The sequence below is a fragment of the Necator americanus genome, chromosome I (assembly GCF_031761385.1).
Source record: "Necator americanus strain Aroian chromosome I, whole genome shotgun sequence".
In the NCBI taxonomy this organism is placed as follows: domain Eukaryota; kingdom Metazoa; phylum Nematoda; class Chromadorea; order Rhabditida; family Ancylostomatidae; genus Necator; species Necator americanus.
This window is the reverse complement of record NC_087371.1, coordinates 10,161,989-10,182,672: the sequence shown is the minus strand read 5'-3', so window position 1 is coordinate 10,182,672 and position 20,684 is coordinate 10,161,989. Positions and strand designations below refer to the sequence as shown.

Here is a 20,684-nt window from a genome sequence, read left to right as displayed (position 1 = left end):
CTATCCTCAAAATATGGGGGAAAATTTCGAAGACATAAGCGTAAGACAGAAGACAAGACAGAGTGTTATGCATAAAATCACATTTCTACATAAAGGCGAAAGCTGACATAAAAGCAGTTGTTTACTCCTGATCATTCGGTACAAGATTTTGCTCGTCTCCAATACCGCCGGCTATTTCACGTGCTGTTCGGCAATCAAACTCAGTTAACTGCATATTCACAAGAAAATTTAAGAAGAAAAACCATAGAAGTATAGAATACAGTGATGCTATCAGATATTCACCCCACGGGGTCACAGTACCATGTTCAACGCTTGAAATTCCATATATAAAAGCGAATGAACGAAACAACGATTCCAAGAACATGTAGAACTGAAACAAATGTAAGGCAGAAATGTCCGAAGAGTCATTTTTCACTGATTTCCTGGGTTACATTTGAATTATTACGTTCTTATGTTTAAAAAAAACCAAATATAGTATAAGAGTAAACAACTAACCAAGGAAAACAAACAGAAAACATGCATCAAAGTTGGATTGACGAATACCCTTTCTATAAGACGAGGCCAACGTCCCATCATTGGGCCCGAAATAAGCATAGCCGCCAGCGACAACATTGGGAACGAACCAAACATCACCCAGCGAATCACAAAATTCCAAAGCTTCAATGGCAATAATTGATATTACATCTGACAACTTAAAGTACTTATAATTGTAGAACAAACATCTGCAGTGTCTGGATCGGCAAATTTGTCCATTTCTGGGTTTGAAGGGCATGTTCGGATAAATGAGAGTGTTCGACATCGTATCAAGTCGTCTTGAAGCGGAGTGACGCGACGATGAATGATCATGTGGATACAGGTGATAACAGTCACTGTCTTAAAAAGTGTAAAGTAGTCAGTCCACTTCATGTTACCATAATTGAGATCAAATCATTGAACAGTGTAAACCGGGGTGTCGAGTCTATCCACTCGAGGTGCAGTGACTGTTAATTACGCAGTGGCGTGTCGTTTTCTGGCAGAAGGGTGGGCCTCCAGTTCCAATGGAGTCAAAACGACGTGAAGCTTGGTGAAGTTGCGCAGACGCGCTCGAGCGTGTGGTGGAACTGCGGCAGCGATCGAAATGCGCCACTCATCTCGCCAGCTTCGCTCGTCTTTGTAGTCCATGTGGAAGTAGTGACTTGACATCCCCACTCCCAGTGCAACCGCTTACTTAACCCCACCATGACGAAAATCATGCGTGGAATGTTATCCATGCATTTATGACGCAGTGGTCAAAGTTAAGTTACCTTCACACTGTCAACTTGTATTACCTTTGAACATGCAATGCCCCAAACTAACAGAAACATACCCGCACAAATAACTTTGAACATGGATGTCTTCGGTTCACATCACTGTCTTCGGGGTTTTCTGGGATGTTCTCAACGATTCCATCCATCAGATGGGGATTTACCGGTGATGATGGTAACAAAGATGTGATGTTCGATAGGCCACCGCCTACGGCTTTTATGCGAATGGAAATAAACAGTACTAATGGACATCTCCTTCACTGCTACAAAGTTTGGATAATGATAGAATGATCTACATAACGTATTTCATGGAATGCTTGTGCATTAAAAGGCCACGAAATTGACGTGCTGTATGAACCTCATGAACTAATATAGAAATCGAGGTGTAGAAACGGATATGAGTGTGATCTCGCTCAGTTCCATTAAGTGTCCTAAAAGACGACGTTGGAACGGCGTTTGTCCTTACGAGGTACAAAGCGAGGTCGAAAACCAATTCGAACGAATCACAGGAGGGGCGGGGCGCAACGCTTGCACATTGCAACAGAAGCCATCGTAAGAAACAGTTTGGGGTCGTACGTTTCCACTGATACAGGGAGAGATGAACGGAATCACCCTCTTTCCTACAATCTACGCTCTCCTATAGGTATTACCCGCCTGAAACCCGTACCACCCCAGATTTGTGGGGTGCTGCCTTTAAGTCTGGGTTCGATTGTGGAAACGTCTGAAACTGCATAGTGACCAACCAGTAACTAACCTGATGGAACATAGTGTATGGTACATGTCCTAGCTTTTAATTAGACTCTAGTTACCCAGTAAGCCAATCGCAGCGGAAAATGTTAATAGCAGTCTTTTTTCCAACCTCTGAATCAGTTGGTACACTATGTAAATAAAACTTGAGGAGCAAAAGATGAAGACTGGAAGCGGAAGCTCTCATGCCAATACTCGGAGCTTTTGCGTATTTCTCGTGCACATCAGCGATTGTTATGGAAGACCAATAATGAGAAATTCTTTTCACAGATTGTCACAGATTGGCACTAAAGAAACAAATTATCAATTTTTTTCCACTCGCTTGAGAAACAAGTCGTAGTTTGTCACAACATCTGCTTTCTTGTGCATTTCCCAAGAAAACTTTTCCAAGGCTATCTTTCTTTGGTAACAATGGAGAGAACTTATTCTGAAAGATTTTAGGTGGCGGTTGTACTATTGGGTGCAGTTCCCGTTGTTAGAACATGAAAGGAGTCCTCGTTGTCGCTATCATATATTCACAAGATGTTCTCATTGTTTTTTGTTCTTGTTTTTCGTGGTAATAATGTCACCAATAGCTCACTAATGTGTTATTTACTCGGTGTTGTTGTATAACAATAAGTTTGCTTTTTTTTTGTTTTCTTCCAAAATTCAAACGTTTGATAGAGTTATGATGCTACTCCTCGTCTCTGTACTCAGTGAGTCACGGATTCGGACGTTGCAGCTTTGACTGAGACTAGATCTGCTCAGTCCAGCGCACCTGCTCAGTGCATTGTTACTAATTTTACAATAAATCGATTGGAATCCATACTACTCATTTTCTGAGGTAAAAAGATTCGCTGGAATGTTCATATGATTGAATAAGAACAAAGCCAAATGATTGTATCAGATGCACCACTTCGTATACGCGTACTTTTTGGGGGATCGCGGAGTTCATTGAGAGAGCTTGAACCTTCATATAGGCCTTCTTTTCTCTCCCCGGGACCAGCGAGCCAATTGTTGGTATGAGGTGGTTTGCTGTATAGTAAAAGGTGTTGGAAGTTCTACTGGTTGGTTTTTGTGCACCTAAAGACTTGTTTGAATGGACGTTATCCGCTGGATTCGATGTTCTTCGGCGTGCTCAAATCCTAACGACAATAGCAATGGAGCATACTTTGGAAAATAGAGCACATCCATTAACACACAGAACGGCAATTTCGGTGGGAGGGCGTTGTTCTTTGTTTTTTATTCGGACCGGTTTCTTTCCTTCATTACATCGTGTTAAATAGGTTTGGAAGGTGGGTGTTGTTTTATCATGTCTATAACTATATGGTGGATAGTGCTATATTTCTCTTATCTTCTTTTTGGTTCTATTCTTCTTATTCGAATAAAAAAGTTATCAAAGAAAGTCGGTTTTCTGTTGTCGCATCTGCTGAATAGTGCTGCATTACTATCGTTTTGGAAAATGTCTTCGTAGACAGTGTTAAATGTGTTTGTATATATATATATATATATATATATATATATAATGTTTTCTAGACCTTATGTTGCTGAGGAAGATTTCTCTAGAAATTCTGATGAGAAATATAGTAGAAACTAGCTCAATCTTACAGGATACACAGAATTACACCAGAATTTCGCATGTTCCAGTATATGTAGTCAATACGCCGTCTGAGATAATCCTGTTGGATTTTCTTTACGATCATTATCTTTGGTCCTCACTTACTTTGTTATTATTGATTCTGCTCGTTTTGTTTAGATGGTATAGTCTACCAATAGCTATTTACTACTGGGAGTTGCAACAATGAAGTGGTGCTGTTTCCTGTTCTGGTTCGTATATCGACTGATTCTCGCCTGCCTGGCACATCTCAACTGGTATTTCCAATTTCTTTCTTGAAATCGAACTCTTCAAATAAAACCAGTTTCTTCAAATTCAGGTCACTTGCGTTGTATACAAATTGTATTTACTTTACTCTGTGGAAAAGTTATGATTTGTTATGGTTCTGGATGCATCTTACTCTTTGCACGTGTTTTCAATCTTTACGTCGTGAAAACTATATGGTCGTATGGAGTAATTTGATTTGGAAGCGGTACACGAAACATCCAGATAAGACGTACAAGGTGTGTTTTTTTTTCAATAACTTTAAATGCAGTCATCGAGGAGGGTTTCAGCAATTTACTGCACTGTTCGTTGCTTTTTCTTCCGAAGCTTTTTTGAAACTCTTTTCAGCAACTCTATCTAGCTCTTTATGGCGGCAAAGGTACAAAAGCCGAGCGTGCTTTGCAGCGAATGGACACCATCGAAATTCGGGAACGAGAGCAGCAAAGGCTAAAATCAGGTGAGTATTTATAGTTCCTTATTTGGCCGTTTGATTTCTAAAAGATGACGCTCAAATTCCAGATGGCAGTTCGTCGTCTGCGTCTTCCGAAAGTGAGAACGACATTGACGACAATGATGTCGCTTTAACTGGCAAAACAACAATGTGGTACCTGCATTTTCCCATAATTGAACCTTTCTGAACCAAACTCCTTTTCTTGCTTTGTAGTGGTCCACGAGTGATTCCCGAAGTCATTGCGGAGGAGGAAGCTGAGTGCCGCAAGTATGTATATATCGGACAGGCCGTTGATTCTCAAGCTGATTTGGAACTGAGTAAGCTTGTAAACTGCCGCTACGGTCTACAGTTATTCGCGACGATGGATGAGGGTGATGATTCCATCCCTAGTTGGTATTGAATGTAGTCATGACAATGGTCTCTTCCATCGGTCCGAATGCATTTAATCCTTTGCACCCCAGTCAGGCACATAGAACACCAACAACTCTAGCACTTTTTCGTTACAAATGCTATCCTCAATCACATGTTTTATAATGTGGAAAATGCAGTTATTGCAATAGTATTTATTTGTTGTAAACACTATTGGTAGCTAATTTTAGTTCATAAAATAGTAACAATATAAATTGTTTACATACTGAAATTTCTCAAAGTATTATATTTTTGGAAGCAGTCATCCATATGGTGAATTTAAAGTACATTTTTCAATGTCGCACGTACTTCGACAACCGGGTGCAAGGCATTAATATTTGTCAGAGATGAAATTCACCTTACTACCTGCTGGTCATCATCGCGAACAACGGCGTAGTCCAGCGGAATTCTTTGCCTTTTGCAAACTCATTTTTTTCTCCATATGATAATATCCACCGATGTTCGGAGACACTGCAGTCCAGTCGTTTTCTGCAGGGCAACGCGGCGGTGCAGATGAAGAAAACGATCTTCCAGTTCCTGTTCGACCCTCGCGTCCTTCAAAAGAGTCGTCAGCCAGCAACAGTGGTATTCTTACAATTTATTTTGTTCAATCCTCATTTGAGACAGAACGTACGGTTGTTTTTTTTAGCAGCAGGCAATGGCCAGTTCAATACGCTGCTCGGAAATCCGTTAAAGAATGGCGGGAATGCCACGCAGAACAGGTTTTTTTTTGTTTTTCTTTTTGAAGTAGTACTTGCTTGTCTTGGTTCAGAGTTTTTAAATTAGTTATTTTCCGTTTTTTGAACAGTTATGAAAAGAATGTTTTTAAAACAATGCTACATCCGAACCAATGTTTTTTTGGAACTTGAGCTTGTTATACTGTTGATCAGCTATCCGGTTTACTTTTATTATTAAGTTTTCCTCTGCTTTCTGTTTTCTTTGTGTTTTCATTTATTACTGAATTTGATTCACAGATGCGGTGAAAAAGCAGATTTTACTCTTCTTCATATAGTTTGATAAATAGGTTAGGATATTAACCTTCAGCCTTTTTCAAGTTTTAGAAGCACTATTCAATTTTTTAATTTTGTGTGCAACTTTTCTGCTTGAGTGTGGGTTTTTGGAAGGAATCGAGGAGCGGGCACTATCTAATGCAAGTCTTGCCCTTCTTTACTGGTAATTTGTGATCGAGCTGTAATAGAACGCTGAGAGAAGTGGTGGCAAAGTAAGAAAAAGAGATTGGGATAGAACGAATCGCGGTTCACAGAAATTCCATGTAAAGGGCACAAAATTAGATTAATTGATAAAACTAGAATAATCGAAACTTATACACTCATTTACAAATCTTTGACCATTTTACCGAAACTTTTGTTGATCCACTATTGGTTTCTACCTCGAGGCATACTTCTGGGGAACTTCTTTTTGATCTTCTTTCACAAATTACAATTCTACTTCATTATAACTAGGCAACGCGTCTTAAGATTTAGTCTTGAGAATTCCCTACCTGACGTAGCACGGACTGGAATAAGTTGCAGTTTGTTCCCACATTGGCCGAGTACGAAAAATACGAAGACTCAGAAAACATCTAATGTATTCGTTTGTAAATAATTAGTAAATGTCAATAGTAATGGCGCGATGGTCAACCAATAGATCACTCGGTGACCAATATAAAGTCTGTTTCGTCTAATTAGTAGAGTTTGTGAACAGTTCATTTTATCCGGTTATGTTTTGATCTCCTGCATTTTCTTTGTGACATTTCGACATGGTAGTCGCCAAGATCCACTATGCCACAAATTAGTAATTGATGCAACACGTGCTTGCTAGGATGACCGCCTTGTTTGCTTGTAACCCATGTACTTTCTGTGCCTATCTCACGAACCTTCCCTTCGACCCCAATCGTTCGGTAAAACATGGATACAATCTATTATTTTATTTGCTTCCATTTCAGCTGTAATCCAGTCTTCAGATATTCTATACACTCATTTTACATTACTTCTGCTTATGCCTCAATTACAGTGTTTTTTAAGCGTGGCTTTCAAGGATACTATTCCTGTCCGCCCAAGTCCTCGACGAAGTGACAGCGAGGAGTCCAAGGTTTGCCTATTCTGTAGCTTTCACTTACTTAATCGTCTTACTAGAGTGGACGCTAGTAATACTTTCGGTTTCTGTTGCATAAGAGTTGCCCAATTTAAGAACATTATGGTTTTTATTTCTTCTAAACGACGCGAATCCGGATGTTTCTAGTCTCCTTCACTTTATCTTTAATGTTCATGAGTGCTGCTTATTACCTTGTTGCTTATTTCCTCCTTCTCAGTCGGGGATCATATGGTTCACGTTGTTGTTTTCCGGGAAACTGCTGGAAAATTTGATATGTTTATCCTAATGAGCGCCCGTGGGGCATCCGAGGCCCATAGATTTCTTCGCTATTCTTCGAAGTGTCAAGGTCCAGCTTTCTCCTCTACTCTTTCCACTCTTCACCAAGACCAGTACCGTATGATGCTTCACCGATATCATATCACGTAGGACTTTGGAAGGAACTCTGAATTAGTAAGTATATCTTGAATAAAATGGTGAGGAACCAAGACGATGTAACTGTTGAAGAGATAAAGAGACAATCGCATCGACAAGTTGAGACAATCGACAGAATATCGCAATAGAAATCAGAGTTATTTTGCTGCCTTCCTTTTCGGTCTTTATTTTCTTCGGCTCTCTATACCGTCGTATCAATTCTAGAACTAGGGTTTCTTGCTGACTTTCAAGCTCTCACGCTGTGGTGATTGTTCAGTGGGCCTCACATTATTTATTGAAGCTCTCCATTGCGATATCTTCCCAAAGCCTGGCCAGCGAGCCGAAAGGTCCCATTTGGTGATGGTTGATTTGATTTAACATTATAAACTTTCCGCATGGAAGTTCAATTATTCTCAAAGGAGGCAATGGCCTGATCCCGTAAATAAGCTTGTCAGAACAACTACATTCTCCACAGATTCGTGGTTACTGGTTCTACTAGAGGCAAATCACAGTGCGTACCAAAGGTGTCTTCTTCCAAAAGAAGGAGCTAAGTTAAAGGACGTTCTGTATGTTATTCCAGTGTTGTTTGTGGTTTATTCTTCTAGAAAAAAATTTTGGATGATAATTCAGCAGTTAACGCAACGTTTCTTTTGTTGATTGCAGAGGAGTGTATGGAGTCGTGTCATCAATATAATACCAAAGCCTTTAAAGAGCAAAGCAAACGGGAAAGGCGAGGTCGACGCAAATGGTTAGCATTTTCCTGAGAACCCACGTTTTGTCAATATATCGTCGACTATTTCAGTTTTGGATATCCTGGTGCCAAATTTCACGAACACGTATGATGTTCTGGACGAAAAGGAACGTGAAAAACGAGCAAAGCGAGACCGGAAAGCACTAACACAGCGAGTACGACGCCGCATCCGCGAAGAGCTGCGAGAAGCAGCTAGACAAGAACGACGGTAAGCATTTATGCAAGATGTTAAGCACACGAAGACTTCAATACACGTCGGTATTCATTTCAGACGAAAAAAAATCGCCGACTCTATTGAGCTGTTGCTACAATTTCTGAGAATGATCACCTCATTCGCTATATTGGTCGGTAATATAAGAAAAACATTTATACCAGCGCAGTTCAAGTATTTGAGGCCGGGACAACGCGCTTACGATAACTACGAGCTTCTACTCGTGTTCAGGTAAGCTTCAGTCAACATATCAACTCAACAAATTTGACGTTTTATAAGTATCGTTTTTACAGTCAGAGCATCTTTTTTTTTAACTACAAATTTTCCAAAAACTCATGACTTATTGTGGTTGCTTCACATAAAACAACAGCAATTTTATCTGTGAAATTGGATCCTTCTTTCCATTCTCAAAAAAAACACTAGTGAAAGAAATATCTGGATTTTCTTCCCTGCAATCTTGTCATCAATTGGACTCCTGAGTAATGATGTGTGAAAGTAAGCTACAAAGGTGTGAAATTGTAGGAAGAGTAAATCTCAATACTTTTCAAGCCTTTCTCTGCATTCTCATGCTTACGGCGGTGCCTCTACATTACTCTGACCTATTGGTGAGAATTTGCATTGTGAGAATAGATTTTCCGATGCTGGCTTAGGGTCCTACAACTGGTTTTTTTCTCTGCTTATCGGCTATATAAGTTGTTTTCATACTGTGTTAGTTTGTTAAAATTTGAAATTGAAACAAAAACTAGTGTTTTCGTTTTTTTTTGCAACTTTGAAACCTTCACTTTTGTTGTAGTGCCTTCATCTGTTCATTTCTTCCTTTTCGATACATTCATTCATTGGCGTGAGTGGTACGTTATTTACAAAGTAACTTCTAGGAAAAACTTAGTACCATGCCAACATTTTGTAATTTATTCGCTTCAGAGCAACCACATTCCTCGACGTTGGTATGTTCTGGACTAATGTTATGTGGGTGTATTGTCTACAGTGGCATCTCTGCTGCCGGTTGGGATGTGTGCGATTCTGGCTGTGGTTAGCATTGTTATCAACGGTAAGACTGAACTTCTTTTGTTACCTCCTTTATTTTTTGTTTTTTTCGCTACAATAATCGTCCAAATGGTCAGATCGCACTTGTGGCCATGATCATGCCAATGAGCTACGCTATGAATGAACTGGATTTGAGTTGGTGTCGTTTCATGCCAAATTCGACTTTAGAGAAGTTCCAGCCAAAGTGGTGAAGGAAATGGTAAGAGAAGCTTTTTTGTATATGACTTTTTTTTGTATATTTTTGTGTATGGGTGGAAATTAGTGGAACATCCACTGAGATCTTTTTGAACTGGTATTGGATTTTCTTTCGGTTTTCGCTAGCTCTCCACGTTTTTAGACAGTATCTGTTCTCGAGCCCACGATGATGAGATTTTTGAAAAAAAGTCTCATTTACTGTATCCAATATTACATTTGCTTCTCCTCAAAACAAATTTCTGCCACAATTCAGATGTTCAAAACTCAAGATTCTAGCTGTTTCCACCTCAAACGTTCTGCAAGTCCAACCTTTCACTGTACAAATTTGCAACAATTTTTCGTATATGCGATACATTCCACATGACTGCTCTACTAACTCAAAAGAGTCATCTGGAAATTTGTTGTGCTCTGAACATGCTATTGGATGGTATTTTTGTTTATCTTGATCTATGCAGCAACGTTGTTTGATGTGCTTTTGCACGTGATTGCAAACCACATTTTAGTCAACCACCATTTTATTCAAAATTAAATGCAGGTACTGTTAGGAATTTCACTGAATATCCTACTGTTGTCCCAACTGGGATTTTTTTTTATTGTTCATCTTTTACGGATAACAATGTGCATAAGGGCTATGTTTGTGTGAATTGTAGGTGTTAAGTTCTTTCCACTAGTGGGCAGGGTATACAGCAAAAAAGGAAAACTTTCTGGCAAGCAAGGAGTCTGGATCCTTCTATGAACCGCTAATTTATAAGAGAGTGGATTTGTAAGTTTATAGAAGTGCTCCGCACATTCGCTTGCATTCGTGAAGACAACGTTCCCTACCCTAACTACTAATGGAAAGAACATAACATCGGAATACTGCCTATAATGACGTCTAGGATGCTGAACTGCTAGTTGTTCGATTAAGTATGTTCGTAAGCAAGTACAGTCAGGTTAGAAATTCAAGTGTTTAGTGTGTTTACAAAAGCAATTCTATGTGATGCTGCTTATGCTTCGATTAGATGATTGACCGATTAAAAATGACCACATCTAAGAAATCAAGCTATTTGTGACGAGGATGTACATACAAGATCTTGAAATGGGTCACTGTAGTCACCATCAAGAGTTACTTTCAAGTTATAATACCAAAAACTTTCATTTCAACATTCACAACATTGTATATATATTTCGGTGTATTTCCTACAATAAACTCTTTTTTCTATCGCTTCCTATTTTTTGTTTCAATCAACAATCGACTAGTTGCATTCGATCGATTACATGTGTTCCTAATTATGAAACTGTTGATGTCGGTGCCAAGATTGGTAATGGTTTGTAAAAGTTGTGGTTTTATTGTAAGTTGAAAAATCCAAGCTTGTTAACTGAACTAACTACGTGGTTGAAGAAATATGTAAAACTATTTGAATTCAAAAAGCAGTCCTTTTATATATAGTTGCCGAGACTTGTTTATTCTAGGCACGTCCAGCTACAAATAAGAGATATCAGATGGTCCCCTAACAAAATGAAGCAGGATTTTTATGTTTTAGTTCAGTAAAGGGGAGAAGGTATACTAGAAGGACATTTAGTTGGAGTGTTTCTCTTGAAAATGTAGTGACGTTATTTCGGTTGGAAATATCGCCGCAGTGGGCCAATACAAATCTCCAAATGCTGTCTTTGCAGTTGTAAGCAAGAAATAGATAGATAAATAGAGTATAGCTTACCTGATTACTACTAGAATTCTTTTTTAGGGTAATATGTAAGTGAAATGTTCTTTGACAACGTCCATTAACACACAATATTGTCCACTCTGAGTTCGTATCGTTTTTGAAATTCTGCTGCGTTTGATAGAAAATCAATCGGTATGCTCCGTTTCATTTCCATTCAAGCTGCCTTGAAACTGTGCCCCACTTTCGAAAGAAAGCTGAAAAGCTGCTGTAAATTGATCGGAAGGCACTTTATACGTTGCGAAAGTTCGACTATGATCATGAATTATTTTAACGATATGAAATATTGAGCGCGAAGATGCCTGAAAAATGACATAGCTTGAGTTGAAAGTATAAAAAATACCCGATTATTAGGTACCAATGTGACATGAAAACGGAGTGAAATTGATTAGGTGTCATAATGCTTAGGTATTTTATATTGACGAGTTTTCTGGTCTCCTTCACGATTTTTTCTCTTCAAAACTTTGATTGTCTATCACTATTGCGACTGTGGAATAATCAATCAAAAAATCACGTAGGTTCTCGTGGAAAATGGCTTTGCAAAGACTACTCAACTCTAATCATGAACTATATGAAAAAAAAACAGTGAAGGACTTTAAAAAGCAGCAAGAAAAAAATGTTGAGGTAGCTTCACGCATACTATGGAGAGCTCAGTGTACGCTTCTGCCGAGGACGCGTCGCGTCACCGCTTTATAACACATTCTACGCTGACTGTAAGTTTGGTGTTATTCTACCAGTAATTCGCAAAGCATGATATTCTCGAGTGGGAATACACCTGAACTAATTCCAGTCACTTTCGTATTATGTGTTAACAGATTTATTCTGTGTATATGTGTATACGGTTGTGTAGTGCAAAATTTCGGAGAGGAGATAGATGGGTACAAATTTGTCAGAATGATGCGCTCAGAAACTGATTAAGTGGGGTGAGATGGGTCCTACTGTATCGTATCGGCCTTTCGACAAAGAAAGCGCTGAGAGAAAGATTCTACAGAACGGTGTATAGGCCCCAGAAATTGGAATTAGCGACATTATTGTGCACCAGCACCGCCAAATACTTCCAAACTGTTTCGTTGTGAAGTAAATGAGACATTGTGAGTCATCTTATAACTATGTCACCTTTTCATTTTATGTTAACTGTTGAGTAAAAGGATGAAAACGTTTAGTACCTTGAAATATGTTTTACGAGAGGCGGGTGTGGTGTAGCGGTTAGAGGTTCCGCTTCCTGCACGATCGATCGGAGGTTCGAATCTGCCCTAGTGCTCACCAACCCTTTCATCCCTCCAGGGTCGATAAAGTGGTACCAGACTTGTCTGGGAGGATAAAAGCACCGACCTGACACATCGGCTAGCCACCGCAAGTCATTGTATAGGCCAGATACACGTTCGTAAACTTCAAACGATTCTGAATTGAAGTGAACGTGGGGGCGCATCCCAAGCGGATTGATTAACGCCAGGAACTTTATCCTTTTATCCTTTTATGTTTTACGAATGGAGTCGCGTATACATGCCAATAACGTTTGAAGGAGGCCGCGTATACAAGTCTGATTGCTACCTGCTCCTGGTGCCCCTGCTTTAACCTAACGCAATCAGGCGTTCGAGTGTACGCATTGGGAAAGTGAACACATTGGGAGCTATATAACCTGGACTGTTGCATGGCGAAAGATTCCCATACATTGCAAAAAGATGCTGTCGTCCAGCACATCACCAAAGCCTATAACCGGGAAGGTCGACTGCCTTAACGGAGCATGAAATCTTTGGCAACAAGGCATTCGTTTCGTCACGCTGAACTGCCGAACATTGTCGGGTGAACTCCAACAAGCCGCCCTCTGTGTGCCGTTTGCTGCGTTGCAGGAAACACGCATGAGAGATCGGCACGTCATCAGCATCGAAAATTACACTATACTGCGGCGATGCTGATGAGAAGAAAGAAGGTGGTTGTGCGGTAGTTGTGAGGAACGATTACAACAAGCTGGTGCAGGGATTTGGTTCAACGTCGTCTAGATGCGTCTTTGTACGGCTTGGGAATCCCAGAAGACGTAAACTAAATATTAATCGTAGCTCCCCACGCACCCACGGAAACCACTGAGGACAAAAATAAGAACGTTGTCTATGATGAACACAATGTCTAAAAAAACCCAGCGAACAGGTGGTCATTATCAGAATCAAAGCAAACGCGAAGATGGGACTTGAGCTAGGAAAATGGTTTTACTCAGTGGAGTGCATGTCGGATAACGGTGACCGTTTGGTCGACTTACGTGAACAGACGGGCCTCATCATCGCTTCCGTGTTTAAGGGAAATGATCTATGCTATCAGCTCACGTGCCAGGGATTGACGCTTTTAATGTCTAAAGGACAGCTCAAGCGGAAGATGAGGACACTTAAACTTCAGCTGGACTACGTTCTGTCGAAGAACATCCCTCATTCGGATATCCGAAAATCCAGAGCTATTTGGTACGTTCTATTCGACTTTGACCACCGTCCAGTTCTTCTAAGCCTTAGGACAGTTGTTCCACAAGAGAAACCTAACAGGTCCTCCTCAACTGAAAATCGATATGACAGGCCTGAAAGACGAAGAATGCAGAACGAAATTCCACCAATGTGTGTCTATTCATATTGGAGTACGGACCAGGGAGAAGCTTTATTATGCGGATTCCTTCACAAAGTGCACCCAGGAGGCTGCAAAGGAAACACTTCCGGTTCAAATGCTGCGGAAGAAGTTTGTCTTCGCATAGGCGAATATGAAATTCTCGTATATTCCTTTATGGATCGCCCGCAGCACTGACGATTTCATTCAGGAAAAGCGCCTGAGGAGGAAGTTGCGTCGCCAGTTTCAAGAGACCGCGCAAACGAGTGGATGTCAAGAGCGAAGGAGTTTGAAAAGCACCGGAGGACAAGTACCCGCGGAAAGCATATCCTTCATTGAAGCAGTACAGCGGCAAGATGAAAAGATGTCCTCCAGTCATCAACACCGGCAATGGAGTGGCTGTCGCTGAAGCAATCCTTCCAGTTTGGAGGGTTCACTTCAAATTCAATATGGATAGACGAAAGGATACCTGACTCGTGGAGACACGCTATCATAATCCCCCTCCACAGAAAGTTATAGTTGTCACGGAGAATTATCGGGAAATCTCTTTGCTGCGTCTTATGTACATGGTTTTGGACGGATTATCCTTGGCCGACTTACTGAGCGTCGCAAAAAAAAAGTGTGCGACGAGCAAGCTTTTTTTACATCTTTTAATCCTCTACGATTGGCCAGCTGGAAAGCCAGCTTTTTCGTCTGTTGTCATGGTTAGGAGAGTGGTCGAAATCTGAAGTTTGAAATTCGAAATTACTGCAATTAATGTTTCTGGACTTTGAAGCCGCTTTTGACTCTCTTCATCGAGACCGTCTTCCCAACGCGCTCCGGGCCGATGGAGTACCAGGAGGATTCGTTCGCCTGCTTGATGACATGAATCAACGAAGAGCTACTGCAGTTCGAATACCAGTCAGATATACAAAACCGTTTGAGGTGGTAATCGGAGTAAGACAAGGGGCAGTGGCAGGATCCTTCCTGTTCAACTTAGCTATTGATGACATCATGCGAAGAACAGTCTGTCAGTGCCCTGCTGACATCATCTTTGCACCATCAAGGTGCCCCTTGACCGATCTCGAGTACGGCAACGATGTTGTTATATTCGCGGGAAGCAATGTAAAACTTCAAACTCGTCGATGAGTTCTGTTACCTGGGTTGTATGCTGAATAACAACGGCGGGTATGCGAAAGATATTTAGCAGAGATACGCTAAGGCCACTTCTGCGATTAACTCTTTGACGAAGTGCCTGTGGTCGACTCACATCAGCAACGAAGTCTAGCTGCGAATCTACCTATCTGCATTTCGCATTATGTACGGATCGGAGACTTGGGCAGCACCGTCTAGGGTGATGAATAGGTTTGATTGCACGGAAAGAAAGCTGCTTGGCGCCTCGCATAATCTCCTTCGCTTCTTTGGTCATATATTAAGGAGACCAGCAGATCGCCCTGTTCAATGAGTTCTGAGGAGTTTGTCGGGTTCGAGCTGGGAGAGACCCCCGGCTGAAAATGGATGTTCTGGACTTAGGTGGTGAAGGAGGACACTCGGCGTAGCTAGGCAGTTCAGGCGAGACGTAAGGTTTCGCAGAATATGGAATAGCGACGAATGTATCGATTCCGTGCCAGCTCTCGTAGAATATCGAGAAGATTTGGCAGAGTTATGTTCAAGAATGGTGCACCTACACAAGAAGATGAGGGTAATCGCGTCGCATCAATCCGCCGATTAAGTCAAGTCATGTTTACGAATAACTGCGGTATCGGAGGAGTATACCTGCTAAAACAAGTCTAAATGTAGACTGTTCAGACATTTATAGTCAAATGTCTACAAGAAAACATAGATGAAATCTTCCATTGATGTGTATGTTTCTTCTTTAAAAAAAAGCGAGATATGCTTCGTATGAAAAAAGCAATTTCAATTCTATGACAGAATTTTACTCGAAGTGCTCCTGTCTTAAATTTGAATTGGTAACTGAAGGCAAGCGAAAAAAGTACGAAAAGAGAAGAAGCCTGAAGTCCAGCGCTAGCTGGACGTTCAGACTGGTATTAAATATGTAGTAACCATAACATGCTAAAGTCAAAATCAAAGAGTGGAACAGAATATGCACTTTTATTTTTAACGAAGATCAAGACACCGTAGCCTAAGAACTAGAGGATTATGCAAACATGAGTTATATAGAATCAGAGTCATGAGCTATATTTGGAGTAAGCTTCATTTTATTCACCAACTCCATTCTCGCGGTGGGGTGTAATGGCATCAAAAGACAAAAAGTCTATGATAACAATGGAACCGAACGACAAGGTGAGGATTTCGAATAATTTTCTGAAACCGAAACTTATGCATGTGTTTCACATGTCTGCCACATATCTGTACAAATTACGTGAAGGTAAGACTAGGTCAGAACTAAAACCTAACAATTATTTTTAGATTCGTTTCGTCGGCGACCTCACTCAAGAAATCAAGACACACCTAAAAATTACTAACAAAAGTGATATGAAACAGGCCTTTAAGGTAAGAATGATTTCGAATATTTTGAATTGTAGAAAACTGCCGTGCGTAATCGTTATCAACAATCTCGAGTAAAATGAAATAGCTTACATCAATGTTGAAAATGTCCAAGTGTTGAAGTATTATGAATTGCAATATGTACATCGTGTATATTTGGTACCTAGTTATTCGTTGTTGTGTCATGTCTTATAACCATTTAGTTATTCGTTAGTGCCTCTTAGTCGATCGATAGTGAGGTCGATTGGTGACTCAAAGGCAGCATACCACGAATCTGAGGAAAATGAAATAGCTTACATCAATGTATTTCAGGTGGAGTATCCGTATCGTAGATTATGGAGGCACAGGTGCTCACATCCGCACATCTCTCCCTGCATCACTGCAAACGGCCGCCTCCAGTATGCTGTTTTGTACGACGCCATCTATTGCAACGCTCCACCACTTGCGTCGTCTCCCCCCTGCGATTCGTCGAAAATCAATTCGACTGTCCCGATAGGCAGTAAGGGACGCTATGTGTGCAAGGGTGGCGCGCTGCAATAGAAGGCTTCGTACAAAACAGAATTCAGGGGCCGGCTGCTTGCAGTGATTCAGGGGGAGATGAGCGAAACCACCCCGTTCTCCACAATCTACGATCCCTTATATGGATACTCCACCTGAAATCAGTACCACCCCAGATTCGTGGTATGCTGCCTTCAAGGTTCGCACGTCGGATAACCGAGTGAAGATAGGTGGTTTCTCCGAGCACTCCAAAATAAAGCGGAGAGCTTAAGATAGTGAGGAAAACCGGGTCCCGAGCAGTGGTGTATCAGCTCTACCAGTGTTACTATAACGAGATGAGCGAGACGACTGACCAGGCGGGCGCAAGAGGCATGACCTAATTTAGGATATAAGTGATCTTGTTCGCCAAGTCGTCTGGCGGGACGATTGAGGCTCATCGGTCCTCTTTCGCGATACGGTGGAATCCTGGTACATTCTGGGCTGCGCTGGTGTACCTGCATTACCAATCAAAAAAGTTTGCACCTTTATCGAATCTGATTCCAGGCTTCTGAGGTAAACTTACCTGTTATTGTTGGGATTTCCCCCACTGCTTGTTGAGGCTGCATCACCTCATTTGGTTGCTGTGCATGCCGTTCGTTCTGCTGTCCGAAACTAACTTTAACTTCAACTCCAATGCTGCGATTTCCGAATTTTTCACTTCCATGAAGTTCATTATTTCTCCCTCTTTGCATCCTAAGGTTTCTCCTGCTTGCTGTATTTGTACGCTGCGGTCTATCATTCGCGGCAAAAGATCAATGAGTTCGCTTCTGGATGGTCCTAGAGCTTGAAAAAGCTCTCTACAATGGTTTCCCTCATCTATAGTCTCCTTATTAACTGCCGCATCGATTGATTGCTGAGCAGTTAGGATGCACGATACAGAGATGAGAACACTATGCTGCAAACATAATTTGATGATATGTAGGAAAGCCTCTCTCCCTGGTTATTCTATTGAAGGCCGTGGGTTCCGATGTGACTTTTTTAGGCCAATTCTGGCGTTAAAATCGCCGACCGTGAGCTTGCTTTGACCGTACCAGCCTTTCCTCCAGAATCAGAAGACTCTCTCTTATTACTGTGACATGCTTAAACATTTTAAAACCCATGGACAGATTGCAAGCTTTCAGCTCCACGGGTTTGTGGGGAAACGTTGCGTGCTCCCACAGTGGACAAAAGTAATGTTTTCTTGCATTCGCAAGCGAGGCGTCTCAAAACCGCCTACCTTGTACCTCCCAGTAACTTGATTGGATGTTTTGAGCCGGACCGAAGTGCGGGATACAAGGATTTCCTGAGTCAGTCCTAGCAGAGAATAAACAGGGAGTCCGTCAACTGAACCCACCTGCATCCCAGGGGAGGCACAAGGTCTCTTTCGATCCGCGACTAGATCTATCCGCCACCTCGGGACTCGTCACGTAGCCTCGTGGCTAGCCGACCGTGATCCCTCCGTGACATTCAATGGTACTTTTATATAAAAAGCAAAGAAATCAGCTGCTCAAAGAGCAGCAACACTCCTGCAGTCGTTGGCAGTTGCAATGAACTTTGCTGATGACAGACGATTTATCGTTGACAGGGTCATTGCTCAGACAAGCAAACGCAACAGGCTTCGTTATTGATGAACGTCGCTCAAAAAGTGCTACACTTCGTCGTTGGTCTTTTTGTGCATTTGCGTTTGGGTTGCCACTTAATTTTCCAGCTACCTGAAAGTGAGAAATATCCGCACGAAGTCGTTCCCCAAATCCAGAAAGGTTACAACTCAAAGGGATGGAAAAGTTTCGCCAGGGGGCCTGTGCGAACGGATGGGGGACCTCAACCGAAAGCACTCACCAGGATTTATTTTCTTTAAACAAATAATTACCCCGCAAAGAGGAAGTAACAATGGGAGGATGAAGTTAGATTAGAAAAAAAAAACTAAGCTGGCAGAATTGCAGCTATCTAATGTCATGAGAACAGCTTTGATGTCTGACTTGAGTTTTTCAACTTTTTTTTTGATAACCGATAAAAACTACAATCTGCACGCATCTCGCAAACATTGAAGGCTCTAGTAAACTCCAAGTCTCTAAACGTTTCCATAAAAACTATTCAAAAATTAGAGACAATAAACAATTAATGGTGGACTTCCCGGGTTTTCTTTCAAATGACTTTTTTTTTCTTTTTGGTTTGCTTACAACCAAAACGTTGTATCGACTTTCCCTATTTTCAGATTAAGTGTACGCGGAACGATCTCTTCAAAATACGGCCCGCAACCGGTATTCTTGACTATAACCAATCTTCAAATATCACGCTTACTTACAAGTGAGGTGTTGACGTTTACAGTCGTGGTGCTAAATGAATTAATGAATCCACAGAAGTCCATAGCTTGGTGATTCCATCTCAACTGTTTTTAACATGCTGTGGTAAAATGCATGGTATCATTTAAGGACTCTTATTTTATAAAGATGTACAATCGTGTTAGAAATTCAAGCTATAGTCGGTTTAAAACGACATGTACGCAGTACAGTTGCATAAGCGGTACGCTGGATACGGCTCGGAGATGGTAAAGATCGAGATCGAGGTGGGACCGTGGGACCATAGGGCACTGCAGCGATGAGTGCTGCTCGCAACGGCTCGATCACTCGATCCTAATTATTGTGCGCCACCGAGCCGCGTCGAGCGCATCCAATTACGCAACTGTACTGAGCTTCATATCGTTTTGATCCCACCATAACAATACGTTGCTGTACGTTTGCACTATTGGGAACGTGCACAGTATGGCCGCCTGTGCGCTGAAATGCTCTGGCATCGATTGCAGACGGTTACATCTCAGATGTTCTTCAGCCGCTGACACCCCCACCAACTATAAGTTTTCGACTCAACTGGAGTTCCTCACAGCGTCGAGAGTAACCGCCAAAATTGTAATTTGGAAGAAAAAGTGGAAGTAGCTGTACGTTTCCCCAGGACTTCACCCAGTACTCACTTGGTATTGCATTCCAAAATAAGAAGCTTTGAAAATACAGGCGGTAATTGTAGGACCGAAGCCTACGCTCTGAACACGAAATTCCCTTGAAACACTGTGATCGGAGCTCATGGTTCAACCCGTCAATTGCCACCTACACCTATTCATGAGGGTAATGTTCTGCTTCCGGAACTTTCTGCCTTACAGGCAACACATCAGGAAACTTAAGGTGTCGAGATCTGTCCACAGACAGATGAGGTGCAGATTATGACGCCTCACTTCTTCGAGGGCAGCGTCTCCAGCCGCTTCTGCCAGTGAGAGGACTATCATAGGGCTACCGGCGCTCTTTTTCCTGCTCGTTGGCAGACTGTGTATTACTTATGTGCTCTCACAAACATGGGAGGATGAAAGGCGTCTCGTATGAGAAAATGGATAAGCAAGACCTTTTCTTGCGCCGTTCATCTGGACAACCAGGGAGAATTGAGTGTTGTTGCGCATATTCGTGAACTATATTGCTAATCCTATCTTATTGGCGGGGAAATCTCAACCTCTTCATTTTTGTGCTTTGTTCCCTTTATAAGTGCTTCAATGGTTTTGATTTTATAAGAAAACATTGGTTTCTCAATTAATTCTTGTCTTCAAGGCCTAACGGAGAAGTACCGGAAAACGACAAGCATCATTTCGGTGTCTACCACATACCTGCGCCAGAAGGATGCACCTGCGAAGGAGCGTGGAGCGAACACTACGGGCCTCCGCAAGGAGAATTCAGACTTAAGGTGGTTGTAGTCATTAAATGGGTTGCGAAGGTTGCACAAATGTTTCGACGTTTTCGGTTTTAGCTGACATTAATGGCATTTAGATTATTCTGTCTGTATAGCATCAATTGTTTATTTGAAGAAAAAAGTCTAACGACAAACACAGACAAAGATGTAGTTTAGGTTCAGTTCGAAGAAGCCAAATAACCTAATAAATAGGGTGGGAAGCAAAGCTGAAGGTGT

General features: G+C 41.5%; 5 protein-coding genes across 6 annotated transcripts; 4 read left to right on the top strand and 1 right to left on the bottom strand.

The window, feature by feature from the left end:
• Window positions 1-121: 121 nt before the first annotated feature.
• RB195_005046 (uncharacterized protein) lies at window positions 122-1,432 on the bottom strand (the record flags this gene model as incomplete). The annotated part of the gene is made up of 4 exons (XM_064177329.1): window positions 122-370; window positions 496-657; window positions 721-873; window positions 1,346-1,432. 4 exons carry the CDS (start codon window positions 1,430-1,432, stop codon window positions 122-124), a joined length of 651 nt encoding a protein of 216 aa, XP_064034454.1.
• Window positions 1,433-3,810: 2,378 nt separating this feature from the next.
• RB195_005045 (uncharacterized protein) lies at window positions 3,811-9,817 on the top strand (the record flags this gene model as incomplete). Of its 2 annotated transcripts, XM_064177328.1 has the most annotated exons (16): window positions 3,811-3,881; window positions 3,944-4,127; window positions 4,237-4,345; window positions 4,408-4,492; window positions 4,553-4,656; window positions 5,243-5,332; window positions 5,397-5,469; window positions 6,772-6,838; window positions 7,916-8,000; window positions 8,055-8,211; window positions 8,275-8,347; window positions 8,390-8,445; window positions 9,136-9,262; window positions 9,336-9,393; window positions 9,438-9,457; window positions 9,707-9,817. In XM_064177328.1, the coding sequence occupies 16 exons, from the start codon at window positions 3,811-3,813 to the stop codon at window positions 9,815-9,817; spliced, it is 1,470 nt and encodes a 489-aa protein (XP_064034452.1). The 2 variants fall into 2 exon arrangements, with proteins under 2 accessions (XP_064034452.1, XP_064034453.1); XM_064177327.1 differs by lacking the exons at window positions 9,136-9,262; window positions 9,336-9,393; window positions 9,438-9,457; window positions 9,707-9,817 and adding an exon at window positions 9,008-9,059 and having other exon boundaries at window positions 8,275-8,445.
• A 3,514-nt stretch (window positions 9,818-13,331) lies between these two features.
• On the top strand, window positions 13,332-13,934 carry RB195_005044 (uncharacterized protein; the record flags this gene model as incomplete). The annotated part of the gene is made up of 1 exon (XM_064177326.1): window positions 13,332-13,934. One exon carries the CDS (start codon window positions 13,332-13,334, stop codon window positions 13,932-13,934), a length of 603 nt encoding a protein of 200 aa, XP_064034451.1.
• A 558-nt stretch (window positions 13,935-14,492) lies between these two features.
• Window positions 14,493-14,864, top strand: RB195_005043 (uncharacterized protein; the record flags this gene model as incomplete). Its single annotated transcript, XM_064177325.1, has 1 exon — window positions 14,493-14,864. The coding sequence occupies one exon, from the start codon at window positions 14,493-14,495 to the stop codon at window positions 14,862-14,864; it is 372 nt and encodes a 123-aa protein (XP_064034450.1).
• Window positions 14,865-15,968: 1,104 nt separating this feature from the next.
• On the top strand, window positions 15,969-20,648 carry RB195_005042 (uncharacterized protein; the record flags this gene model as incomplete). The annotated part of the gene is made up of 5 exons (XM_064177324.1): window positions 15,969-16,019; window positions 16,146-16,229; window positions 18,955-19,046; window positions 20,330-20,462; window positions 20,625-20,648. The coding sequence occupies 5 exons, from the start codon at window positions 15,969-15,971 to the stop codon at window positions 20,646-20,648; spliced, it is 384 nt and encodes a 127-aa protein (XP_064034449.1).
• Window positions 20,649-20,684: the final 36 nt, after the last annotated feature.